Genomic DNA, 18,756 nt, shown 5'->3' on the forward strand with positions numbered 1-18,756 from the left:
AAATCCTAATCAAGGTGCATTAGCTCTAATGTACACTAGAGTTTATCCCATTTACATAGGGAGATAAATCCGTAAACTTTTCAGTTCCCTTCGATAACTCTCTGCAAACTGTATTCAGCAGCTGATTCTGCATGCAGTACAGATAAGTAACTGAGATCTCTAATTGGCCACATTATAAACATACAAACTCACTAAAGCTGGAATTCATAACAGTTCATTCTCCATCAGTTAAATCTGTTATGTGGCAATTAACCTGGTGACAGATCACTAACAGACAAGACAGCAAGACAAAAATTGCAACCTATGCTAAAATCAAAGTTATACAGACTACAATCTTTTAAAGAAATGTTATGATAGAGGATTTTTGCTTCAAGTGTTTAGAATATTCAAAATGCTATCTTTCTTTGGGAATACCTATTTCATGCTCTTATAGATGATGTATAATGAATTTAAAGTGTGACATTCAGTATTGAAACATTAAAACGTACCGCAAACTCTAGTCCTCTGACCTCTAATGCGCAGCGTTTAATCAACAATATTATTTACAAACACTTCTCATAAAAACATATTGAGCAATTCATCATTTAGGTTAGCCCTTATGCTTATTATGAAAAATCCTTACTGAGCATTTTGTTGGAAATACACAGCAGAACACTTCAAAAAATTTCTTAACTGCCTTGGCTTGTCAATGTTGACTTGATAGCATTACAATGATGATTTGCCTGCAGCAATGATTGTCATTTTAAAATAAAGTGCTTATGCTGAATACACTATAATCTGAAATAACCATTGTACAAAACACAAAAGGCTGAAGATGCCTTACAAGCCTATTTTGCTTGCATTAAAACATTGAACAATATGAATCAAATCAGTGTAATGTTTGGACTGATACTCCTTTAACTCCTACTTTTATCTTAAAGTGGAATTGGAGGCAAGTTCTTGGCATTCAGCTAAACTTATTTATTAGGATTTTGTGTGCCAAATAGTTTATATTTTAAAAATTATTATTTAGGGAGGGTGCACCACTGGTTACACCAATACTTACTGATAATCCCCAATGCCCTCAAGCTGCCTCCTGAACCACCAGAGTTCATGTGATTAAAAAGTGTATTGAATGTGCAAAATGATACTACAAAATCAGCGAATCAACCAAAAGCCCAGATATACCAAGAGTTAAAAATCAACAGAAAGCTGCCTGACCTGCAGACACTTTAACCAGCTTTTTTTTGGTTCTCATTTCTGAATTCCAGCATCTACAGTATTTTGCTTGCTATATTAAAAATTCAGGAATTTTAAAAATAGCAAATTAAAAACAAGTTTACAGCAAAATGAAATTGTAAAGATATGTAATTGCTTTCTCATTAATGTAGATGTCTGATAAAAGCAATTGCCAATCGGTGCACTATAAGTTACTTGAAGGGTAAATGGTGGCCTAAGTTTAATGTCATGGGACAAGTAATCTAGAGGCTTAGGCTCTGAGGATATGACTTCAAATCCCACAACAGCAGCCGGTGAAATTTAAATTCAATTGATAAATTTTGGAATTCTGTGGGATGATGGCCTCGTGGTAATATTGCTAGACCATTTATCCACAGACCCTGGTTATTTCTGGGGACTTGGGTTCAAATCCTGCCATGGTAGATGGTAGAATTTGAATTCAGTAAATATCTGGAATTAGGAGTCTATCGATGACCATGAAACCATTGTCAATTAGCTGAAAAACCCATCTGGTTCACTAATGTTGTTTAGGGAAGAAAACTGCCATCTTTACCTGGTCTGGCCTACATATGACTCCAGACCACAACAATATAGTTGATACTTGACTACCCTCTGGACAATTAGGGCTGGGTAATAAACGCTGGCCTAGCCAGTGACACCCAAATCTCGTGAATGAATGAAAGAAATTGCAAGGTTTCGGTGATAGCGACCACAAAACTATCGATTTTTGTAAATATCCATACTGCTCACAAATACCCTTTAGGGAATGAAATTCATCAACCTCATTCCGTCCAGCCTACATGTGACTCTAGTCTTGCCACAATGTGCCTGATTTTTACTGCTGTGTGAAATGGCGCAGCAACCTATTCCATTCAAGGGAATTAGGGATGGGTAATAAATGTTGGCGAGGCATTGGTCTACTGAAATGTACAAACTGGGAAGTAATTATAAGCATCACAACTTTCTGTGCTCATGTTCAGGCATACTGATGCTGGGAAGTGGAAGACTTTTAAGACTATAATTATTTAGTTGCACTATTAGGCATTTCAAGATCACAGAGATAGTGTAGTTCCCTTTGCTTTTCCTCATAATATGATAAAAACCCAAATACTTCAACTTCTTTAATGTGTAACCTTTTCTTTGTTTCTTACTATTGACCAACAGAAAGTACTTAGGATTATAAATTATTTTACAGAATTTTCTCTTCAAAAATGATATTACATGATTGGCACAAAGACATCAGTAAGTGTAAATTTAAGATTAATTTTCATACCAACATATCAACTCTCTTGTAACCATTAACAATGGTTAGATAGACTAGAGTTTCATCTCACCATTCTGGGTAGAAATAAACCAAACTATAAAAAAGAAACGTCACCAACATCACCCAGTACCCACAATCTCATTGGTCAAGCCTCTACAAAAAGTTCATTCTAGGTTGTAGCTGCAAAGTTAACAAATTTTTTTCAAATTAAGATGTGTCATATACAATATCTTTGTGATACCTTATTTAAAATTTTACACAAAATTTGATTATCATATACTTCGGTTAAAGAAAATGAAAGACCAATAATATATATTGATGATAAGTTATGTAAAAGAGGAATGAGTTATAATAAATCATTTTTCAGGTACAGCTTTTGTACTGTGGAATGTGAAGCACTTAGTAACAGTAAAATACTGTTCTAAAAATGATCATAAACCACTCCTTTGATGTGCTTCAATTATAGCAAAATGCCAGGTGTTTAGTTTCTGCTACTCCTGAACTTCTCAACTTCTTAACAGTTGAATGTGTGGACATAAGGTTTTGAAAATTAGCTAAGTCTTGTGAGCAGAGATGAGGAATGTGATTCAGAATTGGTGCCACCACTGTCTAAATATTGGAGACATCTGACTCAGGAGTCACAGCTGAATGCAGCATTCTGGGGACTTTAAAAATACATAGAAAATTATAGTGAGGAATAGCTTTGTGAAATTGTGGCATTTTATGAATTATTATTTTATCTGAAAGAACCATCACACCCATAAAGAAAGACCATCACAAAGAAACTCAAGCTAGAAGGCCATTTTGCCTCCAGACATCTCTTTATGGAAAATATTGTTTTTAAAAAACAGTCCACCAACAATGACAGTTCAGTGATGAGTAACAAATCTCATCTATCTCTAGTAAAATGTGATCTTGTCCTAATGCATCCAGTCTTGGGCACAAGTGCAGAAAATCAATTCCTCAGATGAGAAAAAAAGCATGAATAACCATTTTAAACAACAAATACAGAGTTACCATAGTTGCATTATAACCAACCAAGATTTTAAATATTTAAATCTTTGAAATTAAAATCTTTTGCTCATGAATTTAATGTTTAAGTAATGGAGTCTTGAATGTCAAAAAGTAATCATTTCTTCTGTTAAAAGCCATTAAAAGAAACAGAATAAAAAGATGGTTGACAAACATTTGGCAATCTTCGAAACACGACACTGTATCACACAGAGATGAAATAATGGAGACTACTACACGTTAGAAAGTATATTTGGACAAAAGCTATTAGGTAGTGCTTCTTTCATGTTTTTATGAAATTTCACCAACTTTTTTGAACATGACACTTGCACCTAACAGATTCTTAAGTCAATCAAAACACAATGGTTCTCTCCATAATTTATCTTCATCTGAATGCTTAAAATTTTAACTAGTTATCTACATATAAACAACCACTTTAAGCTAATACTAGATTCAGGAAGTAACCGTAACAAATGAGACAAATACTTTAAAATTTTGGCTGCAAAATCCAAGAACACATCTGAAAAGGTTTTAAAACTAGATCAGTTTTGATAAAACCTTTTTTGTTGCATGTGCTTCTTTCATAAAATGATTCTATGGTTCCCAGTTGTATCTTCTATGTCACTTCTGTACATTTTGAAAAAATGTGAGAACATTGAAATGCTCTATTGCTTTGCTCTACTGAATGGTAGAGAGGTTTTACATCATTTTGCAGCAGCAATCCAAATTTACAGAGCCAATGGAAGCATCTTCTGAAAAGCTATTGTGCCAGCAAACAGGAGCACGCTTTTTTAGATCAAAAGTAACAACAACCCAATAAAATTGAGCTCAGGTTTAGTTATTCAAAGAAACTTCATCTTCCTCTAAATTTTCAACAGTTAAATTAATGAAGAATTGTTGATGTACTTTTTCCAGTCCTTTTCCTGTATATGCTAGAGAAAACACCATTTGCTATTGAGGCAAAGCAATTTGTTTACTGTACAGAAAAACTGACTGTGGTGGATAAGACAAAGCCATGCAAATGATGAGAAGCATGGCAACCAATATACACACTGTTGAGATCAGATTTAACATTTAGAAAGAAAGGATTTTAATAGTCTGTTGAATAGCAATGCATTATATACTAATAAACATTGCATTCTATTACTTGGTGCTAAATGTTGCTTGTAGAATCGCACAGACTGCTGAAATTTTAAAGTTAGCCCAAAATGTGTACAAAAGATCTACTCCAAATCACAGCCGGGTCTGTGCTTCAGGAACATATATCTCAATACTATCTGCGCTCTCTGTTGCGGAGTTCTGTCGTACAGATGCAGCTCGTTTAGCTGCCATTAATCGCTTCCGAGCTTCCTGACGTTGTTTGTCTGCTGAATCGGTTAGTTTCTCACGATTTATAGGAGTCTTAGCCTTTGCTGGTTTCTTTGGCACGGGCGGGGGCAGCTTTTTCTCCTCCTTTGAGAAAAAAATACTAATATTAAAATAGATGCTGTTATTCTAATCAAGGTTACCGTGTGCTGTCTCATTATCATGTATCAAAATGTTTACTAGGATTTGTTTGCATATCATTTTTGCCCCAAAACAATTAGACTCAGTTGCTTTCTGAGGCAGTGAAATCAACAGCACTTCTGTAATGTAAAAGAATCAATGCCCAAGTTTGCTGAAGTAGTAAGCACAACCAAAGTAAACCATTTCCAAACATACTCCACACTGTAGTGGCCCTATTACCTCAAGATTAGATGGGAGCAACACCAATACCAGAAGCAAAGGCAGAAAATAAACAATGCCACCACCAGGTTAGACTTGGTAGTAAAACTGTTTTGCTACCTTTCACTGACAGATATCCAAAGGAACAGAATTTTCAGAATTTGTGCACAAAATAAATGGATTCTGCATCATGACTTATTGCAATACAATTTTAAAGCTGTTGCAAAATAGTTCCTGATATTCATGCATGACTAACTAATGCAGCACAAATTCAGCGTTCAGCCCTGATCGGAGTACAAAAAATTCCTCCTCCAGGCGTCTCACTCCATTCTTCTCAAGACCAAATCAGACTGGATTTAAACTCAATGTTACTAATAACAATCTATGTGGTGCCTTTAACATGAAATATTCCAGGTGCATCATAGCAGCATTATAAAACATGATGGTGAATCACACAAGGTGGTTTTAGGTCAGATAATGGCACGTTTTAAGAAATGTCTTAAAGATGAAAAACAAGGTAGAAAGTGTAGGTGGGAAATTCCAGAATTTTGTGGGTGGCAACTATAGGCACATCCACCAATGTTGAAACAATTCGAATTAGGGAGCTGCATTAGAGGCTAGAGAAAGAACATAGATTTCTCAGGAGGGATGGCGGGGTTGGAGGAAATTACAGGGATAGTGACGGGAAGGACTATGGAGGGATTTGAAAACAAGGACAAGAATTTTAAAATCAAGATATTGCAAAAGGATCCAATGCAGTTCAACGAATATAGTAGGGGCAGAGGAGTGGGACTTACTGCTGAGTTGGCACACAGGTGATAGTGCTTTGGGTTACTTTAGCTTACAGAACATGGGAGACTAGTTCAGGAGTGTTGGAACAGTTGAGTCCAGAGGAAATAATAGTATTGGATGATGGCAGCAGACGAGCTGTGACAATGCAAGATCAAGCAAATCTTCAGACATAGAAATTGACAATCTTTGTGATGGTGCAAATGAGGCCAGAAACTCACCATGAGCTTAAGTACGACACTAAATGTGAACAGACTAACTAAATCTTTGACTGTTGCCAGGGAGATGGATAGAGCTGTAGCTAGGAAACAGATTTTGAAAAAAAACATTGAAAACAGTGGCTTCAGATATCCTAATATTTAATTGCTCATCTAGTAGTGAATAACAGCAATGTTTGTGCCTTGAGGGGTTTCAAATGCTGAAATTACTGAAATAAAAACAGAAAAATGTTGGAATCATTTCAGGATGAGCAGCTTGGGGTCCTGACAAAGTACTGACCTGAAACAAAATCTCTTCCATAGATACTACATTTTGGTTTTATTTTATTTCAAAAGAGTGTAAAGCTTTGAAAATGTACAAACCAAAGACATAGGTTCAGTCGATAAGCTGTACTGTTAAAATAATTATTCATGGATAGTATAGCACTTCTCTGCCGACCTAGTTGAACACTTCTATGTAGGTTGATGGATTGAAAACATGGTTTTTCATCCTAACCATCAGTTTTCAATTTTACAAACATGTTAAAATGCAGAAAAGGAAATTAAACAAAAATTCTGGATGTAAACTATTTAGTTAGTACACATGTATACAGCCATTAGTTACTGAAATATGTTGCACCTTTCACAATTTCAGAATATCTCCAAGTACCTTACAGCTGATGAAATACTTTGAAATTCAGTTACGGTCTAATGCAAGAAACATGACAGTTAATTTTCATGTAGCAGATTCCATAAACAGGAATATGATAATCACCTGATATTGTATACTAATGTTGATTGAGGGATAAATATTAGTTACTGGGATAACTTGTCTGCTGTTCAAAGATTGACTAATAGCTTAGCCCAGCATCCAACAACAGATATTCTTGCCTGTAGCTACATGGTATGGTATTCTGATCATTAATGGGTATTTCTTTTTGCCAAATGTTTTGCAATACCGTAAAAAAGTTCTATCTTTTCACAACATGAAATGGGACAGCTTGCAACAATAATAATGCATGGTCTTTACTGTATAAACTAAGTGAATTTCAAGACAAGCCACAAGTTTCAGTCAACAGTACCAACACTTCAAATCCCTTTGCCTGAAAATCAGAAGTATATGCAGACCACATTAAACTTAAGTGTACATATTAATTTGCATTTCTTTATATTTCACATACATGAGTACATGAGCAGGAATAAACCATTTGACCCCTCAAGCCTCTTCATCAATTAATAAGATCATGGTTGATCTGATTGTAATCTCAAATCCACATTACTGCCTACACCCAATAACTTTTCACACCTCTTTTCTCAATGAGAATCAATCCACCTCAGTTTTAAAAATGTTCAAAGGCTCTATTTCCACCACTTTTCAGGAAGGGAGTTCCAAAGACTTACGACTTGTTGACTCGCAAATTAAACAAAAATCACCTCATCTGTTTTAAGTGCATGATCCCCAGTTCCAGATTCTCCCATAAAAGTAAACATCTTGTCAACACCTAGCCTATTAAAACTCCTCAGAATCTTCAATGTTGCAATCAAGTCACCTCTTACTCTTAATTCCAGCACATACAAGCCTAGCCTATCTCAACTTTTCTCATAAGTCAATCCAGCCATTCCTATTATTAGTCTTCTAAACCTTCCTGAATTGTTTCCAATGCATTTCCATCCTTCTTTAAACGTCTATTATAAAACTGTTTACTTATACTGCTGTGGCGCATTTCTCCACACAGAAATATGATCGTTGTATTCAAAACATACCATTAATTAGTTACCACTCATCAAATGTTGAGATAAAATTGTAACATACCTTCTTTTCTGGCATTTCAATAATTTGCCAATCATTAGTTTTAAGATGATAAAGTTCATCAAATTTCAAGCTAATGTCTTCAATGGAAAGCTGCAACATGTCCCAAAAGCCAGCTAAATCTTGTGCAGTCGGTCGTGGGTTTGCATTTTGATTCTACAAAAGCATAAGCACAAAAGTGAAAACGAAGATTACGTACAGTGTTGCTCCTCACTCCTTTTCACCGAGTTCGCTCTTCCTTTCCCAACTAATGCTATATTGTATGTCGTTTTGTTGGCAAAGAATTTGATTGAGTGGTTTTGCATTTGAGGTAAAGTTGCTCTCACCCTAAATTCACACTTGTGCTTCAGAAGCAACCAAATCTGTACAGCATTCAAGAAATGTTTAAGGTATTTTCTAATCAACCTGTTCAGATATGCTATTACATACTTCTGGAGCAGGTGGGATTTGAACTCAGGCCTCCTTATTCAGAGGTAGGGCCACTATCACTGCTCTACAAGAGCTATTGAAAGCTATTTTGCCATGTTGCCAGTGTTAGGAGGAGGATTGTTGGGAAAGGAAATGTTTTATCACAGGATGTGGTTGAAGCAGCAACCACTGCATCTTTAATTTTAATATTTGGGGTCAATTGTTGTAACCTTATTGCTACCATGAATCAGGATTGTCAGGAATCAGAGGACACAGCCTGATTCCCATGATTCAGGATCAGGTTATTTACTGAATTTGCACATTGAGCAATCATGTAGCTGTCTGTTGGTTTTATCCACTCTACATACACAGTATACATATAAATATATAGAAGTTTTTAAGCCAGCATGTAGATCGGGCAGTTAGGCCTAATTTTAGAGTACAACTTGGGCAAGTGATAGAAGTGTCAATGCAGGGGGATATGTATTTTGGTGATAGTGCCTCTAACTCTACGATTTAAGGGTATGTAGGGAAAGCGACAAAGTTGAACAGGAATAAAGGTTCTGAATTGGGAGAAGGCCAATATTATTATGATAAGACAGGGATCTGGCCAAAGGAACTGGGAGCAGCTCCTTATGCGAAAATCTACAGCAGGGGCAGTGGGTGTTATTCAAAAAGGAAATAGCACAAATACAGGGCCAACTTGTTCTCATTAAGGTGAAGAGTGGGACTGATAAGTCCAGGGAATCCTGGAAGAATGTACAAGAACAGATAAGGAATAAAAAGGGAAGCTTATGGCAGATACTGAGGGCTAAAAATAACAACAGTTCTACAGGAGTATAGATAGGTTACTGAAAAAATAAATTAGAAAATTGAAGAGGGGGCATGAAAAGACACTAGCAGGTAAAATAAAGGAAAATTTAAAGGCATTTTAGAAATATATTAGGGGTAAGAGGATAAACAGGGTAAGAGTACAGCCCAGTAGGGACCAAAGTAGCACTCTGTGCAAAGCCAGAAAATGAAGGCAAGGTTTTGAAGGAGTACATGGCCTCTGTATTTACTACAAAAAGGGATGGTCTAGGTATAAAGATCAGGGGAGGATAAACTTGAACAAATTAGTCTTGAGAGGATGGAGGAATGAGTGGTTTTAATGGACTCAAGACTGAATAGCTCTCCTGACCCTTCATTTTCAAACCCACTATGGCCTCAGGTGGTGTGCCAGAGGACTCAGCTCATGTGGTATTACTATTCAAGGAGGGAGGTTAAGATAAACTGGGCCACTATAGAAAAATGAGTCTAACATCAGTGGTTTTACATGGAGGAAGTGACGAGGTGTGTAGGTAAGGGTAGTTTAGTTGATATAATCTACATGGACATCGGTAAGGCTTTAATCAAGATGTCACATGGGAGGCTAGTCAAGAAGGTGAGAGACGATGGGATCCAGGGCAATTTCACAAACTGGATCCAAAATGGGCTTTGTCAGAGGAGGTAGAAAGTGCTAGTCGAAGGTTGTTTTTGTGACTGGAAACGCAGTGGCGTACCACAGGTTTTGGTGCTGGGTTCCAAACCATTTGTAGCACACATCAATGATCTAAACAATGGAGGAAGTTTGATTAATATGTTTGCAAATGACACAAAAAGTGGCTGTGTGGTGAAAAGCCAGGAGAAAAGCCTTAGACTATGGGACAATAGACACAGGCTGGTCAGATGGTGGATGGAGTTTAATTCTGGTAAGTGAAACATGATGCATTTAGGTAGAATTACCAAGCTACACGATGAATGATAGGATCCTTTGAAGTACTGAGGATCAGAAGGATCTTGGTGCACATGTCCATAGATCAATGAAGACATTAGGCCAGGTGGACAGGGTGGTTAAGACAACATATGGGATACTTGCCTTTATTAGTCAAGGCATTGAATATAAAAGCAGGTAGATTATAATGGAGATTAAGCTATTGATTAGGCCACAGTCAGAGTATTATGTGCAGTTCTAGTCAGCGTGGTACAAGACATCATTGAATTGAAGAGGGTGCAGAGGTGGTTTACCAGGCCCAAACTGCAGTGTTTCAGCTACGATGGTAGATTAAATATGTAGGGACTATTTTCCATGGAGCACAGAAGGCTGAAGGGAGATTGGGGTGTACGAAAATATGGGGGTGCACAGATAGGGCAGATAAGAATTAACTTTTCCCCTTAGTACAAGGCATAGATTTAAAATGAAGAGCAGGACGTTTAGAAAGGATTTAAGGAATTTGTTTTCATAGAGAGTAGAGGTATCTGGAACTTACTTCCTAAAAGACTAGTAAAGGCAGTAGCAGATATACTAAAACATTTCAAAATAAATCAGATGTTCTTGTGGACTAAAAACTGTACTTTGAACATGTAATACTCAACAGAACTTCAGAGAATGGAACTCACTTAGCAAAAGCCCCAGAGAGGTTTTTAAAAAACTTAAAGCACTTCAAAATAAAACAGTGAGGAATCAACGCATCTACGATGTCTTAATTTTCTACATGGGGCAAATAACATGCTAAAATACGGTTATTTTGGAAGATGTGGGATTTATCCATTTTGGAGCCAGCTCAGCTTGACCAAGGAACTGCTGAGTGAAATCACATGTACCACAAAAAATGTCCTGTAGGGGGACACCTTATCTACTTGAAACTCAGACAGAGGAAAGGCTGCTACTGTTGAAAAGGCATTTACAGAGGGAAGAATGGAAAAACTATTGCAGCAATGTTATGTATAGTTCAACAGCCTAAGCAATAATTTTGCTGAGGTCTTATGGGAAGGTTATGTTCCATTGTGTTTTTTTGATTACGAATAGTGAGCATGCTTCATATACACGCAGCATGCTACAGATTGCAGAATACTGCAGCACAGATGATCATTCAGTCCACTGAATCTGCACTATTTAATATTGTCACTCTACAGTTCATGTATCTCTCAGTAACTTTGCTGTACTCCTCCTCTACCTTTTTCCCCACTATTTGGCAGCCTATAAAATACACAAGTAGTGCCATAACTCCTTTATTGCTTTTTAAATCAGCTAAATGGATCCTCTCTTTCTGGCACTCGCTCTATTACTGAGTATTAAATAACGTTAATCTCAATATGCAATTGTGCAGAACAGGAAAAGGGAAAAAAACTGGATTCTTGATATGCTGGGAATTCAAATACAATATAACAGCTTACCTTCATGACAGAACACACAGGTAATTAACCGTACAAAATTGGAATTGTCTAAATTTTCCATGTCTATAATTTCATGTCATGTAAAATTACAGACTCAAAGTCAACATTCCCAAGGTCAGATTCAGATTCCATATTGAATTTTTTTTTTAGAAAAATCAAGGTTTATGGGATTCACTGGTAGTGTCAGATCAGCCACTTATTCTATACCCTGTCTAATATTTTGTTGATCTCCCCCCCCAAACATTCATGAGAAAAGGGAAGTTTGACAAAAATCAATTAACTCAATACTACAATCAGTTCTTCACGTCAGAAGTTGAGAATCTAATTCATTGAAATTTCTTGATTACACATCTTCATCTACTGAATTGGCAGAGCATAGATAATTTATCAGCTATTCCCTCTGTAATATGAGAAATAGATTGAAAAAAAGTTGTAACAGGCTGAAGACATGCACAGGTAACTTGAACTTGACAGTCTTTGTGAATACAACTCATTTGTTTGAATGCATGAAGCTGGTGCTCTTCTACGACACTGCAACTGTACTTGCACAGCTTTTCAGATAATCATTCAATTTCCCTCTTGAATACCTTGACTGACTCTGGGCCCAACCACAGTACATTCCAGACCTTAACATAAAGTCACCAAATTGCCAATTTTGTTTTGCCAATTACCTTAAGTCTGTCCCTTGTTCTTGATTCTTCCACTAGGGAGAACAGTTTCTCCCAGTTTACGTGTCCAAACCTTCACAATTTTTAAATCTTCTATCAAATCTCTGCAGCTTTTAGCCTCCCAGGAGAGCCTCCCAACTTCTTCAATCTATTGATATAACTGATGTTGTACACTCCAGAATATTTCCTGTACTCTAATGCCTTCTCATTTTTCCCCAATGTGTGATGCTAAGAACTAGGCATAAAACTCCATGTGAGGCCAAACCGGTGTTTTATACAGGTTTAACACCATTTCCTTGCTTCTGTATTTCATGACCTTACTGATAAACCTAAGGGCACGTTCTTGTTGTGCAGCAGGTTTCACTGAACGAAAAGTCACTTAAGGAATCTTTGATGACTTTTCGCTCTTTCCTAACCAAAACATAATTAAGACAAAATTCCCTTCACCTCCCAACCACGTCTATGAAACAAAGATTTTCCTGCTCAACATGGTTTATTACCTTGCAGGGATGGGGTAGAGCACGTTCATGCACGTTTAAATTGATGTACTGACTTATTGGGAGAACCTATAAACACTGTTGCAAAATCAATAGATTTGGACTTGTTTATAGTGCCACTGCATTCTGAATTCGGTATTAAGTTAATAAATTAATTAAGTATTCTATCTTATTGCTTCCCATTAGAATGCATGCTCATAATTACTACTAACTTACTCAGGATCAGGAAGCTGTGTAAAGGTACATACCAGATTTTGCTCGCAGAGACCATGGAACTGCTGTAACTTCTGGGACATCAAAAGTTGTGCACTTCCTACTGCACTCCGGATTTTTCCCAGGACTAAAGAAAAAACAAATGAACATTTTCCATGCATAGAACAAGCTACATTCTAAACTATATTGAAAAATTATACCCTGAACAATGAATAAAGAATAAAATTAAAAATCTGAAGACTAGGCAAGAAAACAACAGGCAAGACAAAAAACATTAAAATTATTTTGCGCTACATTGTTGTAGAAAAATCTAACTTCCTCACTTGAAGTTTTTCACTTTCTCCCTTCAAAATCTGAAGACTAGGCACCAAATTCCGCTGTTCTACCTACCTTTCACTCTACATAGCTTCCTTTTATGTTCTTTTCAAATGTACATTAAAATACTAAACATCTTCCTGTCACTTCCTGCAATGTGTTAGAGGATGAGAACAGCTATGAAGTAGTTCCAGAAATACTCTTCATTCCTTCAGCCCTATGCTTAGACCTGAAGACATCACCTACTCAAGGGTAGTAGAGGTGATACTGATCCAGTTTCCTTCTAGAGAAAGTGAACACAATCGTAAGTAATCTGAACCTGAGAGTGCTTAGTAGTATAGTGTACTAGTGGTGTAAACAAACAATACATCAACACTGAAAGACAGAAGTAGAATCAAACTTTTACCATCTGCGAATTATTTTCTTGCCATTTTTGCAGTTAAGATTAAAATATATAATTTTAAAAAAAACTAGTTGAAACTAAAAACATTAGTATCAGCTACAAACAATGTCCAGGATTTTTCTGTGAACTTGAGTTAAAATCTAGCAAAATATAGTTGTATAAATATACTTGTGTTATTGATCTCTTTTCAATTTCAAATTCTGGTTCTGTGGCCAACCACAAATTTAAATTTACAGCACGGGGAAACATATAGCTTTGTACTAAATGTAATAAGGAAAGCATACTAATTGGTATATGAAGTATTTAATGTTAATATCATAATATGCAATACTAAATATGAATGAGAAAGCTTAACCACCATATTTTACTGTCACTATGCAAGACAAACATGCGCATTTTATGCTCAAAGCATTTGGAAAAAATCTAATGGAATATAATTCCAACATTTAAAAGATTGCTTGTAATAATTTAATAACTGCAGAAGAATACAACTGAATTACATTTGACTGAAACATTTCAATACATTTGTCATTTCTGTAACTAACTATATGCTATATGAAAAGATCAAAAGGAGTCAAGTTCAACTCAATGAGATGCATGAAATCTTAAGATTTACAAACAGCACTGGCTGTTGAACAAGCAAACATAGTTGCAGTTTTTGCCCACCCACATTTGGCTAAAGCTCTGAGCTTTACATAATGGCACAGGAACCCTTTTATCTACTGGATGCAGTTACTGACATATTAAAACATCCAGTTCACTGATACACAAAAAAAATGCCCAAGAGTCAAGATGACAGCACATGGCTGATATTTAACCTTGCAACCCCATTCTAAACTCTTCTTTCCCAAAACAATATACTCCTGCTGTGACATTAATACAGGCTCAGCTCTTCCAGCACCTCACCAAAGTGTAACCAAGTAAACTTATAAGAGTGAGAAACTGAAGCCAATTAATATTAAGAGAGAAAAGTGTTTTCATGAAACTAAAATGGACAAAAAGTCAACAATCTCTCAGGATCTGATGGGTTATATCCATGGTCTCCTTTTAAAAGAGAAGATACAGTGGATGTTGTTCATGATTTTTCAAAACTCCCAAGATTTTTGAACAGTCCTAGTAGAGTGAAATCAGCAAATGTAACTCTGCAATTCAATTTAGAAGGCAGACAGAAAATAGAGTTATAGGGCAGTTAGCTTGACATCAACCATTAGGAAAACACTGAAATCTATTCTCAAAAGTTTCAGTTAGATGACAAATTAGAGTTTTTTGAGGATGTAGCTTAGCGTGTAAAAGGGGAACCATTAGAAGTGTAAACATGAATTTCCAAAAGGTTTTGATCAGATGCCGTAACAAAATGCTCAGAGCAAAGATAACAGTTCCCAGTACTGGACATTGTACATTAGCATGGATGAAGTTTTGGTTAAGTGGACAGGAAGCTGAGGGCTGGGATGTACAGGGCATTTTCAAGCTGTGAGGCTGTAACTAATGGAGTGTTGCAAGGATTAATGCTGGAGACTCAACTATTACAATCTATGTCACGTACTTTAACAAAACAACCAGGAGTGTCGTATGTAAGTTTACTGATGAAAGTTGTGCTGGAATGTGTGGTGTGATGGGAGTACAAAACTATAAACAGGTTTTAAGAGTAGGTAATGAAGTGGCAGATGGGAGTATAAGGTGGGAGGCTATTCACTTCGATATTAATAATAGAAGAGCAGAACTATTCCTAAAAGGCATGAACTTACAAATATTGATATTCATATAGACTTGGGCATCTTTGGGGAACACAAAGTTAGTATGCTGGCACAGAATGCAATTCGGAAGGCAAATGATAGATTGGCCTTCGCTGCAAGGGAATTAGGGTGCAAAAATGTAAATTTTGCCATTATTGTCTAGGCTGTGGTGAGATTACACCTCGTGCAGTTTTGGTCTCCATATCAAAGCAAGTATATATATTCATTTGGATGGTGTGCCATTAAAGCACATGTTCACAGAGATTGAGAATTTTTTTGATCTTTTATGGAATCAAGGGATATGCGGAATGGGTGTGAAAAATGGAACTGACTTAGCTAGGATAGAATTGAATGAAACTGCAGACTTGAGAGGCTTAACGGTCTACAGGTGCTTCTATTTCCGGGGTCATTCCTATTTCCAAATCTATCAATAGTGACATGAGACTTCTGTCTGACAGGGAGCATCTCAGCTGAATTCATCCAGCCCAATGATCATTATTGATATTTTGTTGGCGGCGAGGGGGATAGCTAGGGTTATTGATCATCAGTGCAAATTTTGGTTTATGTTTTCCTCACTCACCCGTGCTAAAAACCAATTATAGTAAAAGCAAAAGCTAATAACCAAGTCCTGTGCACCAAAGAAGATATTTCCTTCCTTACATTCAACTCCGCAATGGACATGGTAGATCAAATGAAAAATGGTTTGAGGGGACGAAGGCGCAGCAATTTAATGGACTTATCCAAGTTTAATGCAGGGCACGGCCCAGCCTCCTCGAGTCTCATGGTGCAAACCTACAATCTTGTTAGAGGTCCAATACTGCAGGACAGTTTAGGATAATGGAAGCACTTTGGTCTTCTGTACTCAAGAATAAAGATCTTATTTTGGATTTATTATGAGGTATGGTTATTACGTTGGTAGGAACTGCACCACTCAGACATACACAGTCTCATTTCAAAACCATTTCTTTTTACCTTGCTGGTAAATTAACATTTGCTGCTTAAATATAGCGATAGTTAATAAAGAAAGTCAGAAATGAACTACAAAATTAGTTTGAAAAAACTTAAGCTATAAAGTGGAGTTTGACATCAAGACTATATAACTATTTTTCTTTAATTTAGTGAACAACAATAATGGGACTTGTGACGGCAAGTACTATTTTTCAGTCAATGTACCTTCTTCAGACAGGTTGTTTTCTTTGGTTTCTTTCTCCATTTGATGACACCATCCTTCCATTCTTTCCTTCTCTGCTTGCAACAGTTTCAAAAACCAGTAGCCATCCCGACGACATGAAGTAGTGTGGACTGGTTCAACAGGGAGATTGTTAGTTGATTCTAACCATGGCTCCGGTGGTGGTAAAGAGGATGGATCTAGGGCTGGATCTAAGTTATCTCCATAAGCAAATGCTTTATTTTTTGTCTGGGAGCTTTTTGCATGTTGCCGTACCACAGGTTCAGGGTTTGAGGCATTGTGATGCTGAGCTGAATCTGAAAGCTGGTTGCTTTTGTCTTGGGACCCAGCAGTAGAATTACATTCCTGTGTATCAGAGTCAGTTTCTTGTCTTGAAGTCATGCTGCTGGAGCGGCTTATGCTGTTTTAAATAATGAGACAATTTTCGAATTAATTAGATCCTCCTTTTAGGTGAGCCAACTGCATACGCAAAAGAATCAGATCTCAAGCAAATACATTAAAAAGGGATACAACACCCAATGAACTCTAACCCAGAAACATACAGTGAAACAGATTAACTTGTTTATCACTGCAGTAAAAATCACGCTCACATCTTGTCACAAATCTAAAGTTTATTTTTGTTTAAAATTAAAATAACAATGGAGAACGCAACTACGCTTGGTAAAACTTCCCTCCGTCTTAGGATAAACGTCAACTATCAGAAACGAACAAGTATTGCTACGTTTAGACTCTATCTTCTCGGAGTCAGTCATCTGCTCTGTCAGCACTGTGATTTGGTCATGCCGTCTTCCAATCCATTACACAGTAGACTTGCTTTGAACTCATGACTTAGTCATTTGATCAGGAAACAGCATCAACCCAAAGCTTGAAAAGTAAAGCAAAAATAATAATCTAAATGATTCCCTCAGCCTGCACATACATAGAAATTGGCAAAGGAGTTCTAAAGAGCTTAATGCTCACACCAGCTGTAAATGAAGAAAACATTTATTGATCCAAACTCCAGGTCAGGACTGAACAATGTGTTTTTTGAGAGATAGGAGATTTAGGAACATGTGCAACAATAAGCTTCAAGAGGAATTCACTACACATTGCCCGTAAGAGTGGCCTCCGCTTTAAATTTCCATTAATGGGTTTGTTTTGTCAAACTCCAATATTCAGTCTATTTGCTAGTTTTGTTTATTAGTGGACATAGAAATTTAAATATATAGACATTTTTGCTCTACAGGGAAATTCTCTGGCAACAGCTCTGTGAGCTTTAATTCAAAGGTTATTTATGAAAAAGTATTTGTGATATATTCTTTCCACACACTTTTCCAAACTGAAATGATAACCTGTATGTTAAAGTTAAGCATTCTATAATACCAAGATGTGCACATGTCCATCAAGACATACTTAACCAAAATCAGTAAAAGCAATTATTACACTTCCTTCTCCGCCGGTTGCTTAATTTTAGTTTCAGCATTGGTCCATTATTGCAGCAAAGATGAAATAATTTGATGTACAAGTGACTGCAAAGGACTCTTGTGGCACAGTGCTAGTGACCCTATACTTGAGCCAGAAGGCCCAGGTTCAGGCCCCACTTGCTCCAGAGGTGAACAGGTTGATTAAAAGTATCTAGAATTGACTGAGTTAAGTACTTTCTGATCTGTTGATCACAATGAACTTCAGAATTCTGGGTACATTGATATTTTTAGGTGTTATGGTGTACAAATTTAGTCAAAAGTTTCCAATCATCATATTATGTTTGTTAAACAAAATGCAGTGCCATTAGTACTCATGCTGTTCAATATTATTTCTCGCGAGGGAGGGGGGGCTCAGGCAATCATCGAGCGACTTTCAGAGTTTGAGTATTGTCTCGGAAGCTTATTTAGATTCCACAGCATGGCACAGTTCCAGCATCCCATTGCTTACATAGCAAAAATATGGTTCAACCTTTTGAAAATATCTTTGCACTCTTTATGGAACACAGTGGTAAATGTATACTGCAACCTTTCTCTATTAAGCTTAATATAACCATATTATAATGGAAACTCCTTCAAAGCAAGTTTACCTAGCAACTGTACAAGATTAAGTCAGCTTTTTGGCATCATATTTAGCCCCAAAATTAGGATCTGATCCCATTTGTGTCATCACAGAAAACCA

General features: G+C 36.6%; 1 protein-coding gene across 5 annotated transcripts in view; it reads right to left on the bottom strand.

Moving 5' to 3' along the window:
* Window positions 1-3,268: 3,268 nt before the first annotated feature.
* The window catches only part of LOC109934040 (disks large-associated protein 4-like), a 195,392-nt gene continuing 179,904 nt past the window's right edge, over window positions 3,269-18,756 (bottom strand). For all 5 annotated transcript variants that reach the window (XM_048608422.1, XM_048608421.1, XM_020532899.2 and 2 more), the window contains 4 exons: window positions 16,599-17,014; window positions 13,010-13,101; window positions 7,997-8,149; window positions 3,269-4,945 (listed from right to left, as the gene is read on the bottom strand). In XM_048608422.1, coding sequence (XP_048464379.1) covers window positions 4,727-4,945; window positions 7,997-8,149; window positions 13,010-13,101; window positions 16,599-17,014 — 880 coding nt within the window. In that variant the 3' untranslated portion in view covers window positions 3,269-4,726. The remainder of the gene's footprint in view (window positions 4,946-7,996; window positions 8,150-13,009; window positions 13,102-16,598; window positions 17,015-18,756) is intronic.

This window comes from Rhincodon typus, chromosome 19 (assembly GCF_021869965.1).
Source record: "Rhincodon typus isolate 14 chromosome 19, sRhiTyp1.1, whole genome shotgun sequence".
NCBI classification, from domain to species: Eukaryota; Metazoa; Chordata; class Chondrichthyes; order Orectolobiformes; family Rhincodontidae; genus Rhincodon; species Rhincodon typus.